Source organism: Galleria mellonella, unplaced genomic scaffold, assembly GCF_026898425.1.
Source record: "Galleria mellonella isolate WM207_F2 unplaced genomic scaffold, CSIRO_AGI_GalMel_v1 utg57, whole genome shotgun sequence".
Lineage (NCBI taxonomy): Eukaryota > Metazoa > Arthropoda > Insecta > Lepidoptera > Pyralidae > Galleria > Galleria mellonella.
This window is the reverse complement of record NW_026442119.1, coordinates 2205796-2221916: the sequence shown is the minus strand read 5'-3', so window position 1 is coordinate 2221916 and position 16121 is coordinate 2205796. Positions and strand designations below refer to the sequence as shown.

The following is a 16121-nucleotide window of genomic DNA, read 5'->3' as shown; positions in this document are numbered from 1 at the left end:
TTGGTTTTTGAAAGTTTTTTGATAATTTCTCAAAAATATGTCTTTATAGGCTAAAATTACTTTGCATAATTGGCGAAGGTAAAGAAGGAATGGTATTTTTTTTTCATATTTCCAATTAGAAATCAAAAACGTAATCATAAAAGTAAATAAAAATCAATTTTAATATATTTAAATGAGTCCTTTCCATATGGCATTCCACTAGTAGGTTCCTTTATTTTAAACCCTCACAAAGAAAATAAAAATATTAACAAACATGTGGTCCAACAATATTTAAAACTATTCCAAATTTCAAATCGATTGTTTTAGCAGTTGCTGAGATATGGCGCTGTAACAGATATTTAATAAACAGATTTTTAAAAAGTTCCTAAATAAATAAATATGTGCCTGTAATGAACCGATATATCCTTACCAGGCCCTTTCAATTCCATTTTAAAAAATAAAGACGTCGTTAAAAATATAGATACACATCGATTTATCTCAAACGAGGTATGTAATCTGAGTACAATACAGCGCCAAGGTTTTTATAAATTACTGCCCTTGTGTTGCTTTATTACAATGGAAAATTCTGTTTTATATTTGGTTGATAACGTTCGGAATTGTTATTTATTGTTCTGTAAAGAATGAATTAAACATTTTACAGACTCCTATAATAAAATTGATAGGCCCATAATGTTACGATAGGCTCAAGATTTTTTTTTGTTTTTTAACCTATGTTTCTTTAGGAAATGTTTTAAGATTCTTTTTTTTTTTAATTATTCTAATTATTGTAATTTCATAATAATTTAACTTAAATATAGTTTTCTAGTTTCCAGTATTATTATTAATTTAGTGCGAACTATGTATATATTATTTAGATTAATTATATATAAACGGATTTTCAGTAGCGGGAACTTCTAAAAATAAATTAATTTAGGCTTCTTGGAGAAGAGAGAAGATCTTGGGACTTACTAGCAACATCAATCTCTGTCAGGTTGATTTTTACGTAGTACCCCTGGCAACTATCAAGGCTTGACTAATTCTTACTTTTCTATTCCTTCCTTTTTACCTTCACTCCTCACGAGTACCAATAATACAAACTTACCTTTATATTGTCATCCTATAGTAAAAATATTACCTATATGACAATAATATGCTCGTATCTATCAAAGTTATTTATAAATTGTATTATATAAATATCTATAAAATTGTATCTATATTGTGACATATTGCTTATTGGAACTTGGAAATTTACCTGAGCAAATAATTAATAATAAACCTCTTATTAATTCAACATAGATATAATTAAATTGTTACAAAACAATAAATAAACCAATCGTATGTATAGGTACAATTATACATATATATAATATTTAATTATAAAGTTGTTTATTGAACATTTTTGAAAATATTCATCGGCAATAGAAATGTATTTAACATTATATCAATGATTTCTTATAAAAATATTTTTCAATTTACTCCATAATCCTATACGTTGTTTAATACATAGTCAATTTACAGGCAATTTTTCGTGAAGCCACGTCCTTCTGCCTTCGTTGAATTCAGCCGCTGTGTGGTCGGTGCCTTCCAATATCCATTTAGTAGTAAGGAGACCTTCGACACCAACGGGTCCTGAAAAATTAACATACAGTGATGTCATTATACCTTTATTAAACTTAATTTGTTATTTACTTTCGATATTTTTTACATCATTACTTTTATTGATAATGCCTATTTACTACTACTACTATTACTAATAAATTTATTGTAAAGTTTTCTATTTCTACTTTTGAAGCGTTGAATGCTTTTTTTTTATTTGTAATTTTTTTTTTATTGTTAGGGAAGCAGACGGTTCACCTAATTGAAAGTAACTACCTTCGCTCATGAACACCTGCAACACGAAAGGAGTCGCACAACGTTACTGGCCTTTAAATATCGTGAACATAATTTTACACGCATCTTTACATTCATTTACATATAGTACTCTCTATATGCGTCAAGCGTCAAGAACTTTGCAGATTATAGTGTTTTTTTTTTTTTATACAACTTAGAATGACAAACAAGCTGACGGCCCACCTGATGGAAAGTGGTAATAGTATCTCTCATGCGTTGATATTTCTGAAAATTAAAGCGTTACACTTCTGTACCTTGTAATTTCACTGATTTAATACTAAAATAGCACTGCTTAGTGACAAAAACATGAATAAGATAAAAAATGCCCACACGAGCATCAACTTTTATACGAATCCTTTCTCTTTCTTTGTTAAAATTGTATAATAATAGAAAATAAATTGGTGTTAAAAAAAGTTCACGCTCACTTTATGAATTCATTACAACAATAGTAGGTACTCATTAACTTTTATATTTTATTTATTTATATATTATTTACATTTTATATGTTTATCTAATATATATGTATATATATATATATATATATATATATATATATATATATATATATATATATATATATATATATATATATACATATATCATGCAGGTATACATTAATAACTGTTATTTTCTTTACCTATCCCAATAATGAAGTACCGCGTTCGTAATTTACTGTTCCTTCAAACAAAAAAAAATCCCTCAGGTTTTTTTGTCTCTTTTATTTAGGCTTTTATCCTATAGGGATATGTCAACCCCATCATACCCTAATCTTAAAAAGTATTTCACATACTTAATAATCCCTAAGGTTGACTGGTAGAGAATGCTACTAGCAATAAGTCCACCTTTTGTACCATATTTTAACAAAGTTATTTAAATTAATAATAATAATAACTAGGAACTGTTATACAGCAAAAATAGATAAAACAAATTACCTACTTATTCTCTTTATTATTATTAAGCGAGTTATACTAAACTCTACCATTTTACGGTCATTACGTCTAATATTATTCTAAAATATTTCTATGACGTACATAAAATGTTACGCAAATTGTAGTCAGTTAGTCTTATTATATTTTAGCCAAGTATAATATAATATTAGGATTGTTATTATTATTATTAAAATTAAAAGGAATCATATTCTAAGCTTACAGTATGAACATTTAAAAGAATATATTAATTTATATGAATTTTCGGATTTAGTTTATTTTACAGTTAGGCGGAATATTTTAACAACATATGTACATTAAGTCAGAATTTTTTAACAATATACGTATTAGAAAATAGTGAAATTATAAAAAAGATTACGCTTAGTTAGATATTTATCGTATTTTATTTTTATATGTATTAACTAGTTTGACAAAGTAATCAAATATAATATAGAAATAGATGTTATCTTCTAGAAGTTTACATCATTGGTTATTTGATTAGAATTATTTTGTTTAATTCTGCTACCATTAGTAAGATTGACCACCATCATTACTACCAGAAGTCCTACAACCTTTCATACTAAACCACAATCTCCGACTGCCATCCCGCCACTCCGAGCAACGATCTTATAATTTACCTGAATATACCTTGTTTATAGGTAAAACACAAAACGTGCGTGGACGTAATGGTAGTCAGAAATTTAGGGCTAATATGGAAGGTTGTAGAATTTCTGGTAGTAACAATAGTGATCAATCTTCGAGTATTGACAGTCACACACATACTAATGGTAGCGGAATTAAACAAAATCATTATAATCAAATAACCAATGAAACAATCGAAACCTATAAACTACTGAATTGCTTCTCTGAAGCATTGTGCAAGTTCTAAAGCCTAGTTGAGTAATTTAGAGAACAAACAGGTCTATAGCTGTCCTAGCATATATGCCCCTAATCAATGTGATACATGTTTACTTTGCAATTATGCGCCTGCAGGCCGTTTTACAATATAAACATCAATTTGTCAATACAAACATCACGTTAATTAAAATAACTGCTGCACGCCACTATAAACAAATAAATAAATCACGCTGCAGAACTTCAGTAATATTATAAATGTGAAAATATGTTTATCTCTTGTCTTATCTTTTTGCACCTTAACAGTTTAACCAATTGTCTTAAAGATCTTCGAGATAGGAAAGGACATAGGATACTTTTTATCCCGCTCAACGCAAATTTTGGTCACGCGAATGAATTCGCCGGTAAAAGCTAGTATTATATAGTGTTCTCTAGTACCAAATAAAAAAGAGCTTTATACTGTGAATATTAGATATCAAATAGATGTTTTTGTGAAGAAAATATATCTACATGTAATACATAGATAACTCCCAGACAACTAGAAACAGACATAATAAACTGAATGTATCTGTTATCAACACCTAAATCTTTTTAAAATAGTAATAACTGTATGGTATGCAATTATTTTACCTCTAGCATGAATCCTGGCCGTAGAAATGCCGACTTCAGCACCGAGGCCGAAGCGGAAACCGTCAGCGAAGCGTGACGAAACGTTGTGGAATACACACGCGCTGTCCACGGAGCTCAAAAACTGTTTTGCCGTGCTTTCTGCAATATTAACATATTTTTTGCATATTATTTTTTAGTTGAATACTTTTTTCGAGTAACTTAAATTTAATTTGTAAAAAATAATAAATCTTATGTAATAAAAAGATACTTATGATAACAAATCGAAACCTTCAATCAATTAATTACTTTTTTTTATTTATAGTGCTACTATTAGACATCAGCAGACTATCTTATTTGTTCATTCAATTATTTGTTTGTTTATATTTTTATTAAATTATAATGAAATACATTATATCTATATATCACGAAAAGTCCCTTTCGGGGTAGGTAGAGAGAAATAAATGTCTAAAAGTTCTGTCCTTACATTAATCACTAGCATACATAAGACAAGTTAAGAAAAAGATTGAACGTAAATATTTCAAAACTCGTCTCATACATGTACCGGTTCCGAAGATTCTCAACTAGAACATGGCCTATCGGATCATAATATATTAATTGAGGACCCCTCCACTGATATATATCATCAACATTATATTACCCGTTATCTGTCCACTGCTGAACATAGGTCTCTCCCAGAGTTTGTCACAAGGAATGGTCCTGAGCCACCTACATCGACTGACTCTCTACTAATATGTATAATATTAATAAACGCAAATTACACAATTACAAATTAAAATATAAAAAATATGTAAATATAAATGGATGAATGAATAACAATAATATTTTTATTATTATGTAACTTAATAAATATGTGATTGTTTCCAGATACTTCAATCAGCCCCAATCAATTGAACAAACATTTTCCAGTGAAACAATGTTAAATATTATCATTAATGTTCGTATTGTTGAATTCATCTGATTCGTACATTCCATATTTTTGCGCATCATTGCTACATCTTATTTCCTTTTACTAAATTCAGTTGTTGTTATTTTTAAAGTTACCTTACAATATTTGTGTATTATGGTGATAAAAGATAATATTACTACAAAATCCTGTTGTTTGTTCAATATAGTTATATCACATAATTACAGTTCAAGGCTTATACTGAAATCTACAAATATGTAACAAAATAAACAACAACTATTTGCTCACCACTACATTGTTTACCTTGAAATAATTCTCATATCTATTTGATAACTGTTACATTAATAACTTCCTTATTTCTAGTTGTATGTCGTTTTATCTTATATTAAATATAAAAGTATATAAATAAACACCATATCATACCGTTTTCTGTAATGATTACATCAGTATGCGAACTTCCAAACTTGTGGATATGGTCAACGGCTTCATTCAAATCTTTAACGACTTCAATACTGCATTCCAGTGCACCATATTCGTGACGCATGGATTTTGCTGGTGGTGGTCCGAAAGTTAACTGGCTGGATAATTTTGGACCTGCATGTACTATTACACCTTCATTTCTAAGCATAGTGCATATATCAGTAAATAGAGAGCTATTAAGGTGATCTTCGTGAATAAGCAATGTTTCCATTGCATTACAAGCAGCTGGATAGTCACATTTGGCATCACGAACAATCTTCAATGCCTTAGCGGGATCCGCATCTCTGTCTAAGTACACATGGCAAATGCCTTCAGCATGACCAAGCACGGGAATGTGCTGAGACTGTTTCTGAATATTCCTTACAAGATCAGAAGATCCACGTGGAATAATCAAATCTATATGTTTCTCCATTGCCAACAAGTCACTAATTTCCTCCCTAGTCGAGACTAGAGATATAGCATCATCAGCACCAACTGAACTAAGAGATTCCTTCACTAAATCCATAAGTGCTTTGTTTGAATGAGCAGCTTCTTTACCACCTTTTAGAAGGAGTCCATTAGCCGATGCCATAGCAAGAGCAGCTACTTGTGGCAATGAATCAGGCCTAGATTCAAATATAACTAACAATACTCCAATAGGAACCGTTACTTGTTGTAGCGTTAAATTCTCAGCCAATCTAGTCTTTCTTAAAACTCGTCCTACGTTCTCGTAACTAGAGTCAGCAATTTGTTTTAATCCTATGGACAAAGTCTTCAGTTTTCCTTCACTTAGAGCTAATCTATTCAGTAGAGGCTTAGCGAGACCATCCCTGGTTGCTACCTCAAGGTCTTTTGAATTTGCTTCCAAAATGACATCCTTCTTGTTTACTAACAAGTCAGCTAAAGAGAGAATGGCTGAAGCCCTTTCCGTTGGTGATAGCCGTTGAAGAGCACGACTTCCCACACGTGCTGCAAATTAACATTAAATATATTTTTAAATATCCTTCTTTTGTATTTTAGTTTATGTTTATTTTTTTTTTATTGTTAAATTATGTATACAGCATTATTGTAGTTACTCTATATCAATATTAAATTCCCCATAATAATAAAGGGGGTTGAGGCTGTGGCACCTTAATGCAGGTTATTATATTATCCTATTTAGGAGCCCAGTTCTAAAACTACAACTACTGTATCCTTATAAAACTATAATGTTAATATTAGTTAAGAAACTACAGTTATGTTTTTTACGAATAAATGTCATTTCATTTCTTTCCATACAATATTTATAATAAATATTTATACTTACCATTTTCTGCCATAATATCTACAGATGTAGATGAGCTAGTTACATGATCGGTAAAGAATGTTCCAACTTTTCTACCACTGATAATGGTCTTGATTGCTTTTTCTTGCATACCATTACAAATAACAACACTTACACCTCGAGCCATAGCCCAAGTAGCTGCATTTACTTTGGAATCCATTCCTCCTGTGCCAACCTATGAATACAATTTTGAGTTGATACATTTAAAAAAATAATCCAATTAATTCTAAATTCGTCTCCTGTTACTGAACGACTTATAGAAAAAACTGCTGAATAAATAAATTTTAACTTTTCAGAATCTTAATAATTATTCAATTATCCGATAGTTGTCACAGTTATTATTGAATTTCGGAGTAACACAGATGCGAGGATATCATTTTAGAAACAGAGTTACCGAGCCAACTTTCTGTCATATATTTTAAAATAATTTAAATATTATAAATATTCTTAATTGAAAATTCTATTAATAATACCAATACAAAAGTTTGCAAGGATAGATGAATGGATGTTAGTTTTTTACGCAAAAACTACTAAACGGATTTTAATGAAATTTGGTACACAACTAGATTATTTATGGATTCATGCAAGCAAAGACGTAAAATATAGCTAGTAAGAAATAAATATGATATACTAGCTCTAACATAATTATACTTATAGACAAAGAAATACTGCACCTTAGATTTCTGTCCAAACTGGACTTGTTCCTTAGAGGTGTAGGTATGCATCATTCTGGCACCATCTTCCCATGGTGGCTTATTGTAGATACCATCGACATCTGACATCATAATAAGCAAATCTGACTGAATCTCTGCAGCTAGCAATGCCGAGAGACTGTCGTTGTCCTTTATACCAATACCCTGGGACAAAATAAAAATATTAAGTAGAACTTAAATTTATTGTTTACTGAGAATTTTTAAAAGTGTATTAATTATGAAATTAGTCTATTATACTGATTTTGGTGGTTAGATAGTTACTGTATCACTGAATAGAATAAACCATAGGTCTATTGATAGAAGCATATCTTACTTATACAAATTTATTGTAGGTAATTTAAATACTGAAATATGTAAAAACTTTTAGATGTTTGTTTACTTATCATATAAAAGTAAATAAAACTACGACTTATAATGATTTCAAAACAACATTCAAACAAGTAATACTGTTTGTTTCTACATGTATTTTTATTTTTATTCATTTGAATACAAAGTTTATTTTTACCTTTTTCCCAGTTCCAGGCACCACGGTATCATCGTGTATGTACATCGGCGGGCTTACAGCGTCGTTTGTATTCACAATTGGCACGATATTCAACGATATCAACTCTGATAACGTACAGAACAAATTCTTCCTGGTTTCTTCGTTGTAGAAGTCAGGTTTAGTTACTAGTACCTGCCAAAATAAAACATTTTAAATTGTTCAATATTTTTATTAATAACTTAAGGATTCACTTAACAAATAAATTAACATAACACCTATTCAGGTAGCCTTTTAATAAGTCATTTAGAAAACAATATTAATAAAATAACTATCTCGAAATTATGTGAATAATAATAATAAATTAATATTTATCGTAAAAAAATATATTGAGATAAAAAAAAATACAGTCAAACACAGAAATAATTATTTTTTAAAAGTAGGTTAAAAATAATAATATGAAATCATACACTGTCCTTGCCTCAATTACCATTTAAATCTGTAAGGGCCAAAGTGCTCGTACAAAGTATCGGCCAGATAACGTAATCAAAAAATAACAGTAGGTAGGTTATTTATTATATTTATCAAATGATAAAATTATTATTATTTTAATAAATATTTTTCACACTTGCTATAATAAATATTTAATAAGTATTTCTAGAAATAAAAATATATATAGATGAAATACCTTCGTAGACAGCTTTTCTCATTACGTATCTAATACAACCTTTGCTTAGTTTAGAACAGGGGTTCCCAAACTTATTTTGTCTACTGCCCACTTTGAGAATAAATTATTTTTAGCGCCCCCATTTTTTTATCTACATAAAAACCACTATTACTTCAAATTAAATTAATCAATTATTGTGTAAATTGTGTAAATTAATCAATGTTTTTTGGATCTCTTGCCGCCCCCCCCCCCTTTAAACCTGCAGCGCCCACAAGGGGGCGTTATCGCCCACTTTGGTAAAGGCTGGTTTAGAATATCATTATATAATATAATAATACTATATAAAATGAACCACCCCTTCTTTTCCGTGGATTGTATAAAAGGCGACTAAGAGAACTTAATTATCGAGGGATAGGCAGCAGCATTACTCCTAAACATCACCAAAGCCTAACTGCGGTTGCCAACCCGTTTGCCAAGCGTGGAAATTACTGGAGAAATCTCCTTTATGGGGAAGGCCTATATTCAGCAGTGGACAGTTAACGGCCAATAATGATAATAACCTATAGGTAATTAAATTATTTTTTTTACAAGATTCCATAAAGTTCTATAAAGATATGTATTTAAAATAAAATAAATAAACCGTATCTAATATATCAGCGATCCATCAATTTGATATTTTATTTTATAAACAAAGTATAAACAAAATTGAGAAAATGAATTTAATAATGACAGATGAGGCAGATGGGATGGAAAATTGCTTTACAACAATCATGGAAGTTAAAGAGGGGTTTTGGTCAATGGGTAGCTTTATTTGTTTGGAATGCCAGCATAATAAATTTTGGAGTATCCGGAGATAAGGGTTTTGGGTTTTCAAACACTCTTTCTCTCTCCCTCTTTATTTGTGTTTGTATATATTTGTGTAATGACAGTAAAGTCAATAAATATTAAAATTTATACCCTCAGATAGCCAAACGCATTTGCAACAAACTCAAAAAATTTGTCGAAATGCCATCATCTTCCTACCCTTATCCAAATTATATAAATTTTAGGATCGGTGTATGTTATCCATACCCAAGATTTTTGCGTTGATATTTGGAGATTGTTTGAAATTTTTGAATTTTATTGTCGTTGTTTAGTTTGTTTCCAATTTGTTGAAATTATTTAACAGAAAATATATCTTCTTTTTCATGTAGCCATACCTATATCATAAAATTAATTAGGCTTATAGCTTTTATTTAAATTTTTATTATACTTATACATATATCGCTAACAAAATCAAACAACAAGGACTATTATTATCTTCATTATTACAACCCATCCATTACTCACTGTTAAACATAGGTGTCTCCCTTATTTCACCACAAAATACATACAAAATACTTGCAACCAACAACTCCATGCAATACTTTTGAGAACATCGCTCCATATGGATATAGCCGTGAGTTCACAGTGTACAGAGGAATAACACCTGAGTCCTCAGGAATGGCAACGCATAAGGAGTATAATGGGCGAAACAGTATACATCAGGTGGGCCGTCAGCTTATTTGTCGTTCTAACTTGTACAAAAAAATAAATCTCACGAGGTGTTGCCTACATATTATACTTCTCCTACACGAAGTCACTATTCAAGAACCGTTCTTCCCTATCGTTTAACACTGTGTAAGTATGACTAAAAATTATAAAATAACACTCAATTGAGGAAATAATTTAAATATTTTTTTATCTGTAGCAAAACTATCATAATATTGTATATAACTAATAATTTCAGTACATTATTTAAAAGTTTTAATAACAACTGTCAAATGTAAATAATGAAAATGCTTTTTAAGGCCGTATAATTTAATACCATTCATTATTAGAGTATAAAAAGCTATACCCTTGGTTTCGTTTATTTCAATTCATAATGTCTAGTTTAAATAATGGCCTAGGCACAGAAAGCCAGATCTAATAAATTCTGATGAACAAAGAACTTATATTGAATTAGGAGTGTTTCGCAAAGTTAAATTACTAACATATTATTACTCTAAGTTAGACGTTCTAAATAAACGTGTAGTTTAGTAATAAATAACTTTATATCTTTCCATACAATTTCGTATCTACTATACACAATTTATCATACAGAAGTTATTTATTATACAAAGAATCGCAAGACACTCTCAATAATTAGTCACTAATACAATTTTTAAAACAGCCGTTTATTAAAAAATCCTTAAATTAAACAAAAGAACTTCCATTAAACAAATTTAAAATAAAATTACGTAACTGGCTACTTAACAAAAGCTTTTACTCGGTAGACGATTTTTTTTTAAAAGAATAGATAAATATCTAGTATAGTTGTTGTCGATGCATGAATTAATAATCAGATCCTACCAAAATGTGTCATTTGCATACTATTCTGTAAATGGATAAATGGGCTCGAGACTTAATACATATAACGTAAGACCACCGATATCTACCCTATTTAATACAAATAAATTTATTATTGATTATTTTATCCCATTCTTTATTTAAATATATATTAAATAAAGTTCATTGTTATATAATAAAAGTACTGCGGCCTTTAAGACCTCAACGTGCCGTTCACGCGCTGAATAATAAATATCTCGCGTAGATACTCGTACAGGGAACTTTATAAATACGTATATATTGAACGAACGCTGCAATATCGCTTAAGAGTAAAATGCAAAAGGACACGATGTCAGTTCAAACCCCATTATTCCTGAAACTAACGAACTCTGAAGCTTTAACAGTATTAATGGTGAACGCGCACTTATCCACACCGAAGGAGGCGAAGCGGAGAACTTTGAAAATGTTTCTATGAAATCTTACGAAAATACACTCACGAAATCGCGTCGAACGGTGATGATGAATATATTTTTCATAAACCAACCTGTAAAGTTCTCTAAATTTCCCAAGAAAATTAAATAGAGTTAGAACCAAGAGGTCACGTTACGAAATTTGTTTAACCTCTTTCGTAAACCGATTTCGAATTAAATCGACATTCCTTTATACAAGGGATGGATTAAAATATGCTTATATATTACTCTTTTGTTAAAATTAACGTTCCAATTTAATTTGAAAGCATAAAATGGCGAAGTTTACATTTGTTAATGTGCCGGACTACTGCCTTTATGATAAAGTTATTTAACGGAAAATTAAACAGATTACTCGTTAAGCCTATATATAGAAACCGATAGAAAATATGACTTTTTGTATTTATCTAGTAAATAAGGTTGTTTTATTAACATGAAAAAGAAATTATATGAATAATTATTAGTGAATAATTATATAAAACAACCATATTTAGTTCCAAACTAAGCTAAATTTGTACTACAGATATTAGAAAACTGATGGGCATAAAATCTTATTTATGTATTATTTATGGTATCTCATTTGTGAAATATCATCGTTGTCATAATATCTTGTTAAAATCGCACTTTTGGGCACAATTCCCCGTAAAGAGAGGACATTAGCCTACTGGTCGTATATAAAATACACAAAAATACTCAGTCTAATACAAAAAATACACTCATAAATACAAAACGTTTACTGATATTATGTAAGACTGAATACCTAACGTTCTAAAGATGAGTCAATATGTTAAATCATTATATATAGGTTGATATAATTATGATCAATTAATGATAAACTTTTGTTTATATTTTGCATAGCTACAAAACTACAAGAGAAATTTTAAAAATATATGTAACCGCATTGTGCTGGAAATTAGCATTGCAGATGTGCAAGGTTAAGTGTTTTTATTATTTTTTATGCAAATGCTACTCTCGCGGAATATTAAATTAAATTTAAAATGCATATATACATTTCATGAAATCTTTACAGAATATTCATGACAATAATATTATAACCTTTATTTTTTTTTTTTATAAATATTTTTTTGTGTTGTTTCTTTATTATAATTCTTAATATATGGATTTTTTTTAACCCCTGTGTGGGTGCCGTCGCATATTTCTTGTAAAATAAAGTTTTTTCTTTCTTTCTTTCTTTCTTTCTTTCTTTAGGTATCATTTTTATATAGAATATTTTTTGTTTCGAATACAGTTGGAGTGAAATGTGTCATGACCAAAAAGTTGAAGCAAGTCAAAGTGAATAATATTTTTTTTTTATTTTACTATTATAACGCTTAATTTTTATTCATCATCAGACAACATAAAAAAAATCATTATGAAATTAATATTTTAATAGTCTACAGACATGCTTGTTAATTTCAAATAATTGTAAAAATAGAAAGTAAGTGTCATAAAATAACTACATGATGTTATGTTTTATTCTATAAAATTTAATTATCTTTATTGCTTCTTAATTCTATGAAAGATTTCCAAGATTTTTTTGTTGTTCAAATCCATAATTTCGGGGAAGTAGTCTATTACGTTTATTAATCTTCACAGAATTAAAAATAACAATTATTATTTTTAATAAAAGCAGCAATCTTATAATTAGTGTTAGATCATTTTAATTAAAATTTATTCGGAGATTTTCACATAAAATTTATTTTTCAAAATGTATTTCTACCGGAATTTAATCTTATATACGAATATTCACACAAAAATATAAATAGTCACAGCTTGAAATAATATTGTTCATCACTTGTCCTTTTATTTACTTGAAGGATTTACTTTGCTTAAATAAAAACATAAATCGTCCATAATTCTAAAATAATTTATAAAATTTCTTATTTGGAATTTAAACTGGAATTTAAGACTTGTTTTGACTTCACCGTGCGAATGCAATGTTACTAATTAATAAAAGTTTAATGAAGGTGCAATAATAATAATAATGATTTAATTCTTACATAAACTTATAAACATAACTAAAATATTATAATATTTTTTTGTAAATTTGTAGCTAGATATACAAACCGACCATAAAAAAGTTTTTGATTCACAATAAAGCCCTTATAAAAAATCTTTTGCGCGGTGTAAAAGAAGTAAGCGGAGAAACAAACAAACACCGATAAAAATTTTGTTTATATTATTTAAAAATAATAATAAAATGGATTAAGAATCATACCTGTGCAATTTTAACGTTGTACTGTGAAAACATGGCGTCGTACATTGACATCAGCTCGGACTGGCCCACTGCAGCCGCCGCTCTTGGGTCTAAGATGCTGCCAGCATCCTGAACAATTAAATATAATTATCAATAAAAGATAACAAATTTAATAATCCATATTATCTGACTGCTATATTATTATACTGTTTAGATAGATAAATAGATACCCTTTATTGTTTAATATTCTCAGTAGAGATTCCACCAAGCCACTGCCTCTCTTCAATCTATCCCCATTGTATTGCAAGAGAAATAAAGATTTTTTTTTATATATTGTCTGATATCTGCATGTGTATGTAAAGCAGAACTGTTATTTATGCAGATATACTTATTATTTATTTATTTATTTTTAGGAAAACATAGAGCCTATATTCCATTAATACATAGTCAAATTACGTCTATGTTGAGCTATATATGTATATATATATATATAATATTTTTTTTTTTTATTATTTTACTACTCAATTTGGAATGTTGTTCTGAATCTGTTAAGATGAAGCGTCAGTAATGGTTTTCAAAAATATATACGATTACCTCTCTAGTATGATCGCTCGGGGATAGAGTCTCCCTCATCGACAATGACATCAGCAGCTCCTGGGTCAATTTCTGTCTGCCGAAAGCGACAGCTCCACTGGTCACCATGATACATTCTCGTCCTTCATGATGGCACTCGGCGACCTACAAAATAGTGATATAATTTTAATTTTATTTTTTATACAAAGAAAATATACCAAAGTAAGACTTGGCATAATAGTTATCAGTATGAGTACTCCTTTCTCTCTAGTGTTTCTGTCGCCATACAACTATTTTTGCATGGTTGGATTTCAGTTTGACAGACTTGATATTTTAGCAAAATTACATAGTACAAATGCATGACAAAGCTGCCTTGGATATCGCAGTATACTTTGTAATATACATGCACACGACAACTATTCCATTAGGTCATTAAATTGTATGCTATTTCTAGTTTTTTTTTAAAAACTGGAAATGTGGTAATCAACCATGCGCTGTGCTTAAAGGTAACCACAACAACCTACGAACAATTACAATACCAAAGAAATCATTCACAAGTTCTTGTGACGTGAAAATCTTAAATATGAGACCGATAATGACCTTGACCCTGAATGACAGATAGTAATTTCTGGCTACTATGACTCAGAATTATATATCACAACTAGCTGTTATCCGCGACTTTGTTCTTGTAACTAAGTTATTTTCACTCATCAGGATAAAAAGTAACCTATGCAGCTAATGCATCAAGAGGTAACAAATGACCAAACTCGTGAAAATGAGTTTGGTCATTTGTTACCTCTTACATATAATAAAATTGTAGAGGTTGAATGACTGTATATAGAAAAAAATGCTAAAAACTGAGGGGGATTAGAAGTGAAATAGAACACATCCTGATTTTTATAAATTTTTGTTTCTCTGTCCGTCTGCTTGTACGGGTTTATCTCCGAAACTGTTGGTCTGATTTAATGAAGTTTTGAATGATGGTACCTTACATTCATGGTCAACATTTTAGATACTTTTAATCACGGAAAATTAAAGAGTTCTCGTATTATAATTAAAAAACTATAGTAACTTATACAGCTTAGTACACAACCTGCTTAAGTAACGTTTTGACATAAAGCAAAAAGTGAGAACGACACGTCATTTGTTAATTTTGGTCCAGTATTCTCAGACCTAATAAATAGGTAGGTACATACATCGATACATACTAAACAGCAATAACAAATACCACGCGGACAAAGTCGCGGGCTTCAGCTAGTTTATAATATTACTAAGAATGTATGTCAGTGATATGAAACTATTCATCAAACTAGAACAAACTAATACAGACTTTACAGAGTTTAAGCGTGAATATCTTTTAATATGGATAAGTTAGGTAGATATAATTTAATACCAACGGCCTCTGTCCGTAATCACATTCCTTGCTTCACGTGATAAAATTTAATTTGCGACGCAAAAACGTCTTTTAGCGGTAATGAAAACTGATGACAGCCACGGCCTCTCCCATTTTTTCAATAACTTGCCGTTCTAAATTTGTATCAATTATATTGACAAGTGTTTCCTGTATATATAGCTTGCTTAAAAAGGCATACGGCGTAAGACTTACAACAATTTAAATGTCCATGTGATCACTTAATCAGTAATTGATCATCAAGTGGTATTCTTGGTAGAAGAGGGAGACCAAAGCATAGTTACATCAGGCAGATCAAG

At 29.6% G+C, this 16121-nt stretch overlaps 1 protein-coding gene across 2 annotated transcripts in view; it reads right to left on the bottom strand.

Moving 5' to 3' along the window:
* Positions 1 to 1258: 1258 nt before the first annotated feature.
* Positions 1259 to 16121, bottom strand: part of LOC113509586 (delta-1-pyrroline-5-carboxylate synthase) — a 46959-nt gene continuing 32096 nt past the window's right edge. For both annotated transcript variants that reach the window (XM_026892936.3, XM_052899342.1), the window contains exons 3-10: positions 14433 to 14576; positions 13860 to 13967; positions 8186 to 8356; positions 7642 to 7824; positions 6950 to 7142; positions 5608 to 6612; positions 4281 to 4418; positions 1259 to 1608 (exon numbers count right to left, since the gene is read on the bottom strand). In XM_026892936.3, the coding sequence (XP_026748737.2) occupies positions 1487 to 1608; positions 4281 to 4418; positions 5608 to 6612; positions 6950 to 7142; positions 7642 to 7824; positions 8186 to 8356; positions 13860 to 13967; positions 14433 to 14576 (2064 nt within the window). In that variant the 3' untranslated portion in view covers positions 1259 to 1486. The remainder of the gene's footprint in view (positions 1609 to 4280; positions 4419 to 5607; positions 6613 to 6949; positions 7143 to 7641; positions 7825 to 8185; positions 8357 to 13859; positions 13968 to 14432; positions 14577 to 16121) is intronic.